This window comes from Hydra vulgaris, chromosome 11, assembly GCF_038396675.1.
Source record: "Hydra vulgaris chromosome 11, alternate assembly HydraT2T_AEP".
Lineage (NCBI taxonomy): Eukaryota > Metazoa > Cnidaria > Hydrozoa > Anthoathecata > Hydridae > Hydra > Hydra vulgaris.
The window spans coordinates 6,832,070-6,845,710 of NC_088930.1; the positions used below are offsets into that span (position 1 = coordinate 6,832,070).

The 13,641-nt window shown below is 26.8% G+C and overlaps 1 protein-coding gene across 3 annotated transcripts in view; it reads right to left on the reverse strand.

The window, feature by feature from the left end:
- Positions 1-9,885, reverse strand: part of LOC100209856 (116 kDa U5 small nuclear ribonucleoprotein component) — a 46,292-nt gene extending 36,407 nt beyond the window's left edge. The window contains exons 1-6 of one of the 3 annotated variants that reach the window (XM_065809938.1): positions 9,740-9,885; positions 9,303-9,434; positions 9,066-9,134; positions 8,492-8,542; positions 2,798-2,834; positions 256-612 (exon numbers count right to left, since the gene is read on the reverse strand). In XM_065809938.1, the coding sequence (XP_065666010.1) occupies positions 256-612; positions 2,798-2,834; positions 8,492-8,542; positions 9,066-9,134; positions 9,303-9,416 (628 nt within the window). In that variant the 5' untranslated portion in view covers positions 9,417-9,434; positions 9,740-9,885. Of the gene's footprint in view, positions 1-255; positions 613-2,797; positions 2,835-8,491; positions 8,543-9,065; positions 9,135-9,298; positions 9,435-9,658 lie in introns of all 3 variants that reach the window. The other 2 variants (XM_065809940.1, XM_065809939.1) reach the window with 2 other exon arrangements.
- Positions 9,886-13,641: the final 3,756 nt, after the last annotated feature.

A 13,641-nucleotide genomic window follows, 5' to 3' on the forward strand; every position in this document is an offset into this window, starting at 1 on the left:
ACAAAGGTCTTACCATAAAACATAAAAATGTCGACCCTAATTCTGAGGGTTGAATGTGTGAAGATTTACAGTAGTTAAAACATTTGCGACTTTCTGTAAATTAATTTTTGATCATTCATTTCTGATGAGTCTTTATTGATAAAACACAGATGTTATTATAAATATGTTTTTTGGAAGGTATATAAAGTATTTTTTATGTTCAGAAAGTTGATAAATCAAAAAAACTTTTTTTTAAATCACAAACAGTATACTTACCAGGAGTGTCAAATATATTCAGGAGAAATGATTTTCCTTTAGAATCAGGTAAAACTAAAGTTACAGGAGTACTTTTAATGCTTACACCTCGTTCTCTCTCTGTAAAGAGTGTGTCAGTGTAATTCATATCTGCACCACCATCATTCACCTTTTTGTTTAATTCAGGATGAGTTTGTTCAAACAAGGCATCAACAAAGTTACTCTTTCCTGAATGCAAGTTTCCAATCAAAGCAACATTTCGTATTAGATCTGAATTATCCATTTGATCAGCTAAAAATTCCATATCATATGTTGTTGCAGGAAGTTCTTGCTCAACTAGTGCAAATTTCCTTCTTGAGGCAGGTTTGATGATTGGTTCTAAAAACAAACAAAAAGTATTGGAGTAAAAAATTGATTTTATCAGCACAGGTGTTGAAAATAACTGGAGATGTTTAGTTACTAAAAAGAGTAACTGGCCAATTTTAATTTAATTCCCAATAAGACTAGTATTATATTATTTTTAGTAGTAGTAATTTAGTAAAATATATAAAATAAAATAAAATATATAAATATAAAAATATAAATATAAAATATAAAATATATAAATATAAAAAATATATAAAGTAAAATAAAAATAAAATATCATTTAATAAACTTTTATAACCTTAAATAAACATTCAGATTAGTTCAAAAGTTCCAAACAAAATTAAAAATGTGGAATGGGTAAAGTGCAGAAATAGGTTTTTGGGCTTCAGTACATACAATATGAAAATAGTAAAATAATTAAAAATAAAGACAAATCAACAAAAAAAAAAAGGAATGTTAAGTCTTTATTTGTAAATATATAAAATAAAATTAATATTTTAATATATACCCCTTGGTCTTATCTTAAATGTCTATTATGCTATATATATATATATATATATATATATATATATATATATATATATATATATATATATATATATATATATATATATATATATATATATATATATATATATATATATACAGTACTGTGAATAAGTCTTGGACCACTTACATTTTTGCAAAAAATCCGGAGAATTCTTCTCTAATATTTATGTTTGTAGTTCTAAATTATAAACTTATTAAAACACATGTATTTCACACAAAATATGGAACAATTACAAACTTTTAAATGTCAAACTTCATAAAAACTCCTAATATTTACTATGTCCTCCTTTTGCCTCAATTCTAGCCAATATTCGCCGGGGAATAGTTTCATACAAATTAGTTATAAAGTCCTGGAATATGTTGTACCATTCTCTTTGAAGGACTTCAAAACATTCTTCAGCATTTCAGGGAGCATGTTCGACCTTCTTTCTGTTCAGGTAATCCTAAATATGCTCCATTATATTCAAAACTGGACTCTGGGGAGGCCAGGTCATCAATTCCATTACTCATTCCTCTGCCATTTCAATAAAATAATTTTTTGGAACAATGTTTTGGGTCATTGTCCTGCTGTAGAATAAAATTATGACCTATTAGTCTCATTCCGGATAATACAGCATGGTGCATTAGGATATCCACATAATGTTCCCTGGTGAGTCGCCCCCCTATTTTGATCAAGTCACCTACTCCAGATGAAGATTAACAGCCCTAAACTTGTAAAGAGCCTCCTCTGTGTTTAATAGTAGGGTTTAAACACTCCGGCTGATAGGCTTCTTCACTTCTTCTTCAAACATGTTGCGTTTTTTCGTTCCAAAAATTTCAAATTTGGACTCATTGGTGTACAGAATCCGATTAAACATTTCCTGGGTCCAATCTTTGTGTTGTTTTGCATATTTAATTTGTTTTTCTTTATTGCCACACCGTAATAATGGTTTTCGAATTGCAACACAGCCTCTTAATCCCGATTTAAGTAAGTGTCATCGAATACAAGAAGAGCTGGCATTTTTCCCAGTTGCTGTGTTAATGCCTTTTGCCAGCTTGGTTGATGCTTTTTTTGTATTTCTTAAAGATAGGGTTCTTAAACATTTATTGTCATCTTTTGTTAGCTTAGGAGGTCTACTACTTTTCCTTCTATATTCAAGGGAGCCAGTTTCTCTAAACTTTTTAATCATTTCTGTAACAGCATTTTTCGAATATCCTGTTTTGGATGCAGTTGTTATGACACATTGTTTTAATAAATAAACAAACAAATCCCTCATGTTTCCTCATCAATTTTGTTTATTTATTCAAAATAATATATTCTTTCAACTTTTCTTATATATTATTAAACTTAAGTACGCTTTAAAAAAATTACATAGGAAAAAAATTGTAAATACGTCTAATTATACAAGTGGTCTAAAACTTATTTACAATACTGTATGTATATATATATATATATATATATATATATATATATATATATATATATATATATATATATATATATAAAATGTATATCCTTTGTTCTCAAATCAGTAAAATTAAAAAACTATATAAATAACTTCTTTGATCTTTGATTTTGATCTAATAATATGAACTTAAATCAAGCAAAAAGCTATGGAACTATAAAGCTATGAGACTAGGAAAAAAGATATGGAACTATCTACCGTACCTGTTAAAAGTTGCTCATCTTCTTCTTGAACAATGGTCTAAATAATAGAATAAATCAAAATTAAACAAGGAAACTATTTATTTTATGTGTGTGTGTTTATATATATATACATATATATATACATATATATATATATATATATATATATATATATATATATATATATATATATATATATATATATATATATATATATATATTATATATTTATATATATATATATTTATATATATATATATATATATATTTATATATATATATATATACATATATATATATACATTTATATAAATATATTATATATATATATATAAATATATATATAAATATATACAAATATATATTTATATATATATATATGTATAAATATATAATATATATATAAATATATATATATAAATATATATATATAAATATAAATATATAATATATATATATATATTTATATATATATAATATATATATATATATATTTATATATATATATATATATATATATATTATATATATATATATATATATATATATATATATATATATATATATATTTAGACATAATGTTATAGCAAAAGGAAAATTTAACTTTTTCTATTTTACAAATTTGGTTTTAAGGTTTAAATAAACGAGCAACTATGGTTTATTTCTGTCTCCTGTATGAACAGCTTAATCATAATTGATTACCAACAAGAAGAACAAGAAGAAATCACTCAATAATTTAAAAATAACCTTTCTTTTGTATGTATAGATATTATGGTGCCTAAAAATCCCCTTTAGATAGAAAATCACAACTCAGTACTTCTAATGTGCTGTGGTTATCTTTTATGTTATTCGTTTTTTAGATTTTATTGCAGAAAAACTAGTTTTTATTTCAAAAAACATAAATTTCTATAAGTTTTTTGATACTGTTTTTACAATATTTTTTTATGGATTTATTTAAATATTTCTTTTAATTGAGTACTAAGTTGATTTATTTTTAAAGAAATTTTTTTAAAACAATATTAGGGAACCATTGAATAGTAAATGGACTTGAGCATTTACTAAATTGGAAACAAAATTTAAGAATGCATTAACTTGGAATAGCTTTTGACAAAGTTTGGCATGCGGGTCTTCTCCACAAGCTTGCCTCATATGGTGTATCTGGAAAAGTTTTCAAATTGTTTCTTTCTAACTGCTTTATTAAAGTCCTCATCCTTGAAGGCCAACTCTCTTCTTCATTTCCAGTAACTTCTGGGGTACCTCAAGGTTCTATCCTTTATCCTATTTTGTTTCTTATCTACATTAATGATCTTCCTGACAACCTTACATCTAAAGTAGCTCATTTTGCTGATAACTCAACTTTATACTCCTGTCTTGACAAAAAGTTTTTTCTTTTCTATTACTTAGAACAGGCAGCTGATCTTGAATCTTATATCACTTCTGTAATAGATTGAGCTCACAATGGCTTGTAAATTTAGAAGTCTTAAGAAATAAAAACTTTGAACTCTATTCTTTGTTTTCTAGTAACTGAATAGTGGATGCTTGCAGCCTTGTTGTGAGTGAATCAGAATAAATAAAAAAATATACATACATCAAATATTAAATGTAATTAAATATAATAAATGTAAATAAACAATGTTTGTTGTGTCAATATACAACACTAAAACCAATTGAGATGAAATTGAGGAAGATAAAACTATCTAACAAGTTTTTATAGAGCACTGCTCCAACCGTATTACCTCCAACCTTTAAGCATATCAAAATAAAAAGAATTTCAGTAAATTTCAGCATTAATTGTCCTATTTAAATCTGAAAGTAAAAAATGAATTAAGATATTGTTATTAAAGTTAAATTTAGTAGCTTAAATAATGAATTTTTAAATATTTTCAAAAAAAAAAAAAAAAAAAAAAAAAAAAAAAAAAAAAAAAAAACAAGAACTAAAAAAATGTGTCACATTGTTGGGATTAATGATTTTACATAGGGTTAATCTTAGATCAATCCAAAGTGTTAGAAAAATTTGCATCTCAAATTAGTGAATATTGGACATTTTAGGTGAATGAACAACATATTTTTAAATATATTTAAGCTTTAAACTCCAACAAGCTGCTTATATTTTGCCCATTTATTTCAGACAATAGTAGCTAATCAGAAAACTTATCTGTAAAGACTAGTGGATGAATTAAAAAATACTACAGGCAACTTCATTTTGGCATTTTGTAGTGATTTTTAAATTTTTTCCAAAGTTGAGGAGGTTATAATTTTTCTCTAATATGACAAAAGTTAATAAAAACCACTTTTTTTAAAAGAAAATTATCCAGAAAATAGTTCTAGAAAATAAGAGATTCTTGTTGAAAGTGAGAAAAAGTTATAAAGCTCTAAATAGTTTATTTTGACCATTTGTAAATTAAAGGGCGGCCACTGTGTCATGTTTTTAAGGCTATTATTTCTAAACCATTGTACTTAGAAATCTGAAATTTCACATAATATGTAAAAATTAGGAAAATCAGAGATGGTGTGCCACAGACTATTAATTGAAATATAAAGAACTGACCCAATAACTAATTATAAAACTGGTACAAAACAACTAGTACAGTAAGCAAAAAATGAAAAATGCTTGCTAAACAGAGTACAAATTCAAAAACAAAATTATTTGTAGTTTTTCTCAAAAGACACCTGGTTAATGTTATGTAATGTTTTCACTTTTAGATTTAAAAAAAAAATTTAGTAATAAATTTAGTAAAGTTTAGTAAAAAAATAAATTTTTCAAAATGAAAATAATGAATCAAGCTTGGATCTAAAAATTTTTTTATACATTTGAGAAAAATTCACTACAAAAAAATAATACAAATTATTTAACCAAGAAACTCAAAACTACATATCAAAAATACTTAAGCACCAAACTTGGTGACCAGGATAGAGGTTAGGCACCTCATACCTGCTGCACAACATGTTATTCTGGGCTAAAACAATGTAATAGTCATTATTTTTATTATAATAGTTATAAAAGAAAAGAAAAGTTTGATATTTTATATTATCTATCCGTAGTGTGTAATGAACCAACCAATCATGTTTCTTCTGCTTAACCAACATAATAGGATTGACCAAAAACAAATCAACTTTAATGTATTTAAATTGCTTTTCAGCCCTGATGTTTGTCTTTCATGACACTAAGAATCTAGTGGACATATCCAAACAGCACAAGTGATGACAGTACACACACAGTGTTGCTCAAACCTTAAAATATTCTTACTATGAAGAAGTATTGGGCAAAGACAAGCCCCATTTTTTTAAACCAGTCCATTTTTTATATCTTTGTTAGAGAGAAAGAAAAAACAGGTTCTAGGGTCCAACATAGTGGAACCCTAGAGCCTCTAATGCAGTGGAGCCAAAGTGAATCATTTTAAAACTAGACATGTACCACTGTTTATATTTTACAGCAAGGAAGACAATATTCTGCACAGATATTAATAGTCATGTTTTACAAGCTCAGATTTGATTATTTGACTCATTATATAATATAGAAGGAGGTTCCTAGAAGTCATCTTGTGCATATCTTAGGAACTAAAGAAATATTTAAGTCCATGAAAACAATACTCAAAGTAATAAAAGACAGTGAACGTGCACAGAATGTTTGTGGAGATCTTAGGTAGTTGCACTTTTTTAGAAATACAGATGGGTTATACTGAGTACATCTTTTTCTTACATCTTTGGAACAGTTTTGATTACAATGCTCACTCTAAAGTAAAGGAATGCCCTCTTTGATTTAAGTTTGATATAGGCAAGACCAAGTTTGCTATAGGCAAGATGCAACATCAACTCCTGTGTAATAATAATAAAAATTTGCAAAGTAGTAAACACAACACAAATAAATATTAACTCAACTAAAGATCTATTTTCTGTCTTTTCAAATTAAACAAGGAATAATGAAAAATTTTGTAAAAGTTTTGAGTCCAGTGTGAAAGAGACTTTTCAATACTTTAAAGAGAAGCTTGTAACAGATGCAAAGGAATAAATGCGTGTGAACAAATGATTGAAACTTTCAAATCAGACATTTCCTAAACAATCAATTAATTTTTTATCTAATTTTCATAGGCACAACAGTCTGGGCATTAATTTTAACTTTTGTGTTTGAGCAATATATTACGGGCCTTAAACTATTAAATTGCCCAATAATACTTAAGAAACACTAAATAACACTTAAGAAACACTAAATAACACTTAAGAAATCACTTATTTTAAAAGACAATATTAAAGAGTAAGCTTTTGACATAAAAATAATAAAAAACTGATTTAATAAAAATATCATTTTTTTACATTTTTCTGAAGCATTAAATGAAAAAAGGATTTCATTTTTTAAACACTGCAATATAAATTATTGATTTTTTTATTTTAATTTTAAACAATGATTTGCAAACGGTATTGATATTCAAAACTTTCAGAAAACATTAGCGATTTTCAACAAATCTTAATTTATGTTTTCAGATTTTTTTTTTTTTGTCATGCTAACTGTGTGAGTCTTTTCAAAGCATCACCTACCCATAATTTAAAGCAGGTTTATGTTTCAAAATTATGACACCTAAAATAGATTTTATTTTCCTTCCAAACTTACTCTAATTAAATTTTTTAAATGTTTCACTTTCAGAGAGTTTTTCATGTTTGTTTTTAAAAAAGCGCTTAACTTTTATTTTAAAGACAGGCAAAGTAGATAAAAGTTTGACAAGAAATAGAACCAGAGCCCTTTCTTTTTTCAACTTAAAACATTTGATGCCAAAACTTTATTTAATACTTTATTCATAGCCACTACAGTCAAAAAAGACTACTCATTTTTTTTTTGTTCTTTCAATGGTTTCTCAACTCTTAAATTCAGAAACAAAAGCCACAAAACAAAGAAATAAAGTCACTGCACAGAGAAACAAGTTAACAATCACAACATTAAGCAAGGATGACTGAAAGTAAAAGAAAGTCACATTCAAGGTTTATGTTTAAACCATTCCATATGTTTGCTACAAAGCCTCAAATTTTGTTTGATTTAGATCCATGTCTTAACCGTTCATGGTAAATGTTTTTACAATGTTTTTATCATTTTAAGATAAATATTTTTACCACTCATTCTTTTGAATACCAGAATGTTTAAGAGAAAATAAACTTTTAAACTAATGATCATATTATAGCAATCTTGAAATTCTACCAATATAAAAAAATCAAGGTCAAAAAATACTATTGGATCTGTTCTAACTGCTAAGTTTAAGCCACTGTCCCATCATCATAAGGTTGCATCTCTTTTTCTTTTTTACAAATACTAATATGCTTGCTTCTCAAGTGAGCTATCATCAATTGATCCATTGCCAGAAACCTCATGACCCTCCTCATCTAAGTTGTATACTTTTATTGAAAATGTTCCTTAATGCTCAAAAAAAGTTTGTTTCCGCAAACATCAGTACTTTGAAATTATATCTTGTATTAATATTTTATTGACACAAATATTTTTGAAATAAAACTTACAGTTTCAAACTAATTTTAACTAATAAATGAATAGTTACTTTAACATTTCATTTTATTAAAATATGTTAAATCTAAATTAACTTATTATTATTATTTTTTTTAAAATATAATTTGAACATTGTGAAAATTAAGCAATTCCATAAAAAACTGTTGATAAAAAACTTAACAAACTCATAGTAAATATAACAATTTAATACTAAAACATAATTATAATACCTCTACATCAGGCCCATAAACTTCAACAGCAGAGGGATAATACTTTTTGTCCTAAAATAAAACTAAACAATAAAAATATTTTGCTTAATATAATAAATAAATTTGTGTTTTGTAAACCTATGATAATTTTTAATATAGAATAAGTAGATTTATACATTTTTTAAAGTTATCTTTGTTCCTTTTTAATAACATTTTAATTACAATAATATAACATTTAATTTTGTAAACTCATATGGTCGGAATTATTTTTGTTCTAAAAAATTGTATAATATAAAAGAAAATTTAACAAGTATTTTTCTTTAAACATTAAGTAGTTAATTATCCTAATTTAAAAAAAGGTAAATAATTTTAGCATTAAAAAGTGTTATACAAAACTATTTTTTTATTTACACTAGTTTATTTATTGGGAGATGATCCATAAAATCAAAAATAGCATATAAAATGAAAAAGTAAGTACAAAAAAAGTAAACACTATTTTGAGGAATCTAGGAACTTAAATATATGAGACACCTATGATGTATCAGTCAAAATTTAGTGTTTAACAATAAATACTATACATCATATGTAATATTACCTCGTGCAAAACAACTGCATGTGAAACTTCAACAGTGTCATTGTCTTTTTCAGTAATTTCTTCATCTTCCTGCAAATATTATTATAAATCATTTGAAACACAATTGCTCATATAATTCTGTCATACTTTTATAATGTTGAATTTTAAATAATCTCCTCATCTAATATCAGCAAATCTAAATCAACTTATCTGTTTAGTAAAAAATTTGTATATATATAAAGTTTTACAAATACTTGCTTCATCACGATCATCATCATCATTTTCTTGATCTGACGACTCATCACTATCATCATCACTTGGTAGCTCCGGACCAATATAATTACCAAACTCATCATATAAATCAGTGTCCATTTTGTGTATTAATGATCACTATATGAAAAAAATTTAACAATTACTGAAATTTTTGCATTAGCTAACAAACAAAATAACAGCTAAAAACAATAACATGGGATAATCATGTATAAATCTCTTTTGTACATAGATATTGTTTGCACATTGTACATAAATACAGTACAGCCTGTATTTGTGTATACATATCTTTTTATTAAATTTCAGTTAGATAAGTGTAGAAAGTAATGGAACGATTTACACACACACATTCATGGAAGCTTAATTAAAACTCATACAATCTTAAATATATTTTATTTGCTGATAGCTATAGAAAAGTAAAATACATAAATAGATTGTTTTCTCAGATACTCTATCAGAAACCACAGCTGTGCCATGTGCGGAACCTACAAAATTTAGATTTGATAATTTTTAACGTCCATTCTGATTGCGAACCTAATGTAAGGCAGCCTATTACGCCGGCAATTCAACTGCGGGACTCTTAATATGCGAACAATTTTATTTTTTAAGAAACTAAATTTAACATTATCAATGTATTATTAAAGTAGATTAGAACAAAATATAATATAACGAAATATACATTATTAAATTAGATTAGCACAAAATATGAACTTGATATTCGCTAACATAATAAAAAAAACAATTAAAAAAAAAACCTAATGATTTTTTTATTACATGGTTGCCTGTACCCAGTTAGCATAATAGTTTGGGTAAACGTTGTCATATCGATTTCGACGTTTGTGTTTTGACGTTTTTCCTTCATAGTGTGCTACTCGGATACTTTTAGGACTTCTTAACGCGTAAATCAGGGCCTGAGCTTGAAGGTTACAATACTTAATGGTGGTTTGGTATTAATAAATGCTAGCGAAGTCTTAGTTATTTTTTAAAATAAAATACATGTTTATAGACACAAAAAAATGTTTTGATGAAGTGAGATAGTAATTAAAATAAGCAAAGTACAGAAACGACTTCCTATTAAAAAAGAAAAATTTAATTGTTGGTTGCAAGCTATTTCACGAGACAATATATTTGAAAGTCCAGATAAAGTTGTTTGCGAAAGATACTTTATATTTGGATATTCATCAGCAACCACATTTGGTTGTAAAAGACCTAGTGGTTCTCCATCAGTTTTCACATGCATCAAATCTAGGGAGATACATATTTTTCCACAGTCATAAAAAGCAACCTTAAGAGCATCTTCATCTGTCCAGAATATTATTCCCAATAGACTTGACTTTTTTTACCTGAGGATAAGATTATATGAGTAGGTTAAATTAAAATTTACAATACTTTAAATTTACATTAAAAAATACAAAAATAAAGAATTTCATTTTGCTTCCGTTTATTTAACTTTGTATTTTGCTGGTGAAAAGTTGCTATTCTATTAGTCAGACTTTGAAAAAAGGATTTAAAAAATAAGGATTAAGATTAAACTTAATTTTAAATTTTTTTACTTTTGAGGAATTAAGCATAAAATTTAATCTCTGTCTGATAACATGTTTTTTATAATTTACAAAAAACTAATTATTTTTTAAAAAACTTAACAAAAAGCAGCAAAACGTTAATTTTCTTTTGCAAAATAGCATGGTCTATCACAAATGAGAATAGTAAGTACAGCATAGAAACTGCTGTACAAACAATTAAATCCTTATTAGATACCCTTATAAGATTATTATAAAAAAGATTATGATCTTTCAGTATTTCTCTCCAATCAAAACTAACTTTGAAACTGGATTCTGCAATAAATCATATAAGGTTTTTAAACTAAGTTTATTCAAAGCTTGAAAATGAAATGCAAAAAGTGTATGCTATTAATTAACAAAGTCTACATCAAGTCATCTCTTGATTACCATGCTGGCTCAATTTTGCAAAAGCAAAATTTTCAATACTATGCACACATTAAAAATGATGTCAATCAAACGATTTTGAGAATGTTGACAATGACAATGTTGTTTTGAGCAAGTTATCGTTCTATCTATCTATTGTTCAGCAACATTGGAGCTAAGATTATAATTTCACCTAACAGTTCATTCCTGTTGACATCACTCTTGTCATCAACTTTCAAAACAAAGTGTAAGTTTTTACACTTTTCTTTAACTGCATCTGTTTCACATTTTTTATTTTTTATGTTATAGAGGAATTCGAAATATTTCCTGCGATTTTCCATCTGTTTAAATCTTTCATTAATCGCAGTGTCTAAAACTACAAAAAAGAAACTTTAAAAAATTGCCGATTTCACAGATTCATCTTCATAGTAAAATTGCTTTTTGATCAACTTTATCAGAGAATTTTAGATTGATACAGAGGCGTCCCGAAGGGGAGAGTAGGAGGGTGACTAGCCCCCCAACAAAATTTATTAATCGGTATATTGGACACTGGAGTCGGAAAAATTGGATCTATAGTTGGCAGTCTGCAAATGTTTCTTTAAGATCTTTTCGGGAGAGCCCTGGATTGATATTCAGTTTTTCTACCAGTTTCATGGCATCTATAATAACACTATACACCCCATTTTTCGACCTCAGGTTCTCCAAAAAAGATATTTTAATTAGTTTCAAAGCACTCTGCAGATTAACAGTTTTCATCTTAAGTGTTTTGCTAAATAACTTAAACTTGAAAGAGACATCATGCCGAGTGCAGAAGAATTTGAAATCTTTAATTTTCTTGGCAATTCCCAAGACGGTATATTTTCCAAAAGCATCATTCTTAAAATCTTTTGATTAGACAGCGTCATAAACCTCATCAATGTGGTACCGCAAAGAATTAAGAGCGTCTACCCTGCTCTCCCAACGGGTTTAATTTGGAGAATTAATAGTCAAATTGTTTACATAATTTGTTAAGGTACTCCATTTAAAGTTCAATCCAGAAAAAAATTAATAAATCTTCTGAATATTGCTGAAAAAGTTAACAGCTAGAGTGCAGAAAAAAATGCTGCATTATTAACAACAAGTTTTAGTGAACGGTTTTCACATGAAACAAATATAGCTTGTGGTTTAAGGTCATGGATATTTTTTTGTACGCCTACGTTCTTTCCCTATATGTTTGATCTATTATATAGCCTTTGCAATGCATATTTTGTAAGGAAACTCCTTTTTTTTAAAAGCTCGTCTAACAAGCAAGCTATCAACCCTTGCCCAGATATTTCTGAGATATGAACAAATCCAAGAAAATGTCTTCTCACCTTTGCTTCTTCTCCTGCAACTGCATACACAAACCAAACTACATGTATCTTTTTTTCTTTACAAATTAGGTCAGGAGTTCAGTCAAGATTTATAGAATAATACAAAATTTTCTGCAGTCTACATAAAATAAACTCATTAACTTTACAAGAAAGAAAACCAATAAACTCATTTTGAATTTTTCTGCTTAAAGAATGTACATGATTTTTTTAAGCAGTTACCCGACGAAGATGTCCGGAAAAAACAGTGTCAAATTTTGAATGTGTTCAAAAAGTTTTAAAGTGCTTCGATTGCTTTCTTTGAAAACTGTTTCACTTGTTTCACAATAAGCTGATTCTTGAGTACCAAGGAATTGCACCAAAGTGAGGAGTTAAAGTTTTTGTTTTAAAACTTTGACCGTATTTTTATGAATTTTTTTTTTTTTTAAGAAAAGGCTAAACCTTAAATAAAAATGAAATTGATGTACTTTTACTGGTACTTGGTTGTAAATTAAAGCGCTTTTGTATAAAAAAAGATATAACTTCAACTTAAATACTTCTTTTAAATTTGCAACTGCTTACCATTTTGCTGATGATACAAACATGCTTCTGGTTGACAAATCACTTAAAAGAATTAACAAATATATAAATCATGATCTTGGAAATCTTGTTCAGTGGCTTCGCTCTAATAAACCTTCTCTCAATTCTAAGAAAACAACGATGATCATCTTTAAATCCAATCTGGCACCAATTAAAAAGCACTTAAATTTCAGACTAAGCGGACAAAAAATTTATCCTTTAAACTCTATTAAATATCTTACAATAAAAACTAATTCTAATCTTTCTTTTTAAGGCCATCTGAATGACTTAGCAATGAAACTCAGCAGATTTAATGGAATGCTAGTCAAAGTCCGCCATTATGTAAATCAAGAAACTCTGCTAAATATATATCATGCTATTTTTGGGTCCCATCTAAGATATGCATGTCAAATATGGGGACAATCCCATAGGCAAATCATTTTTAGGTTGTTCCATCTCCAAAATAAAGCTTTGAAAGTAATATATTTTCAGTAC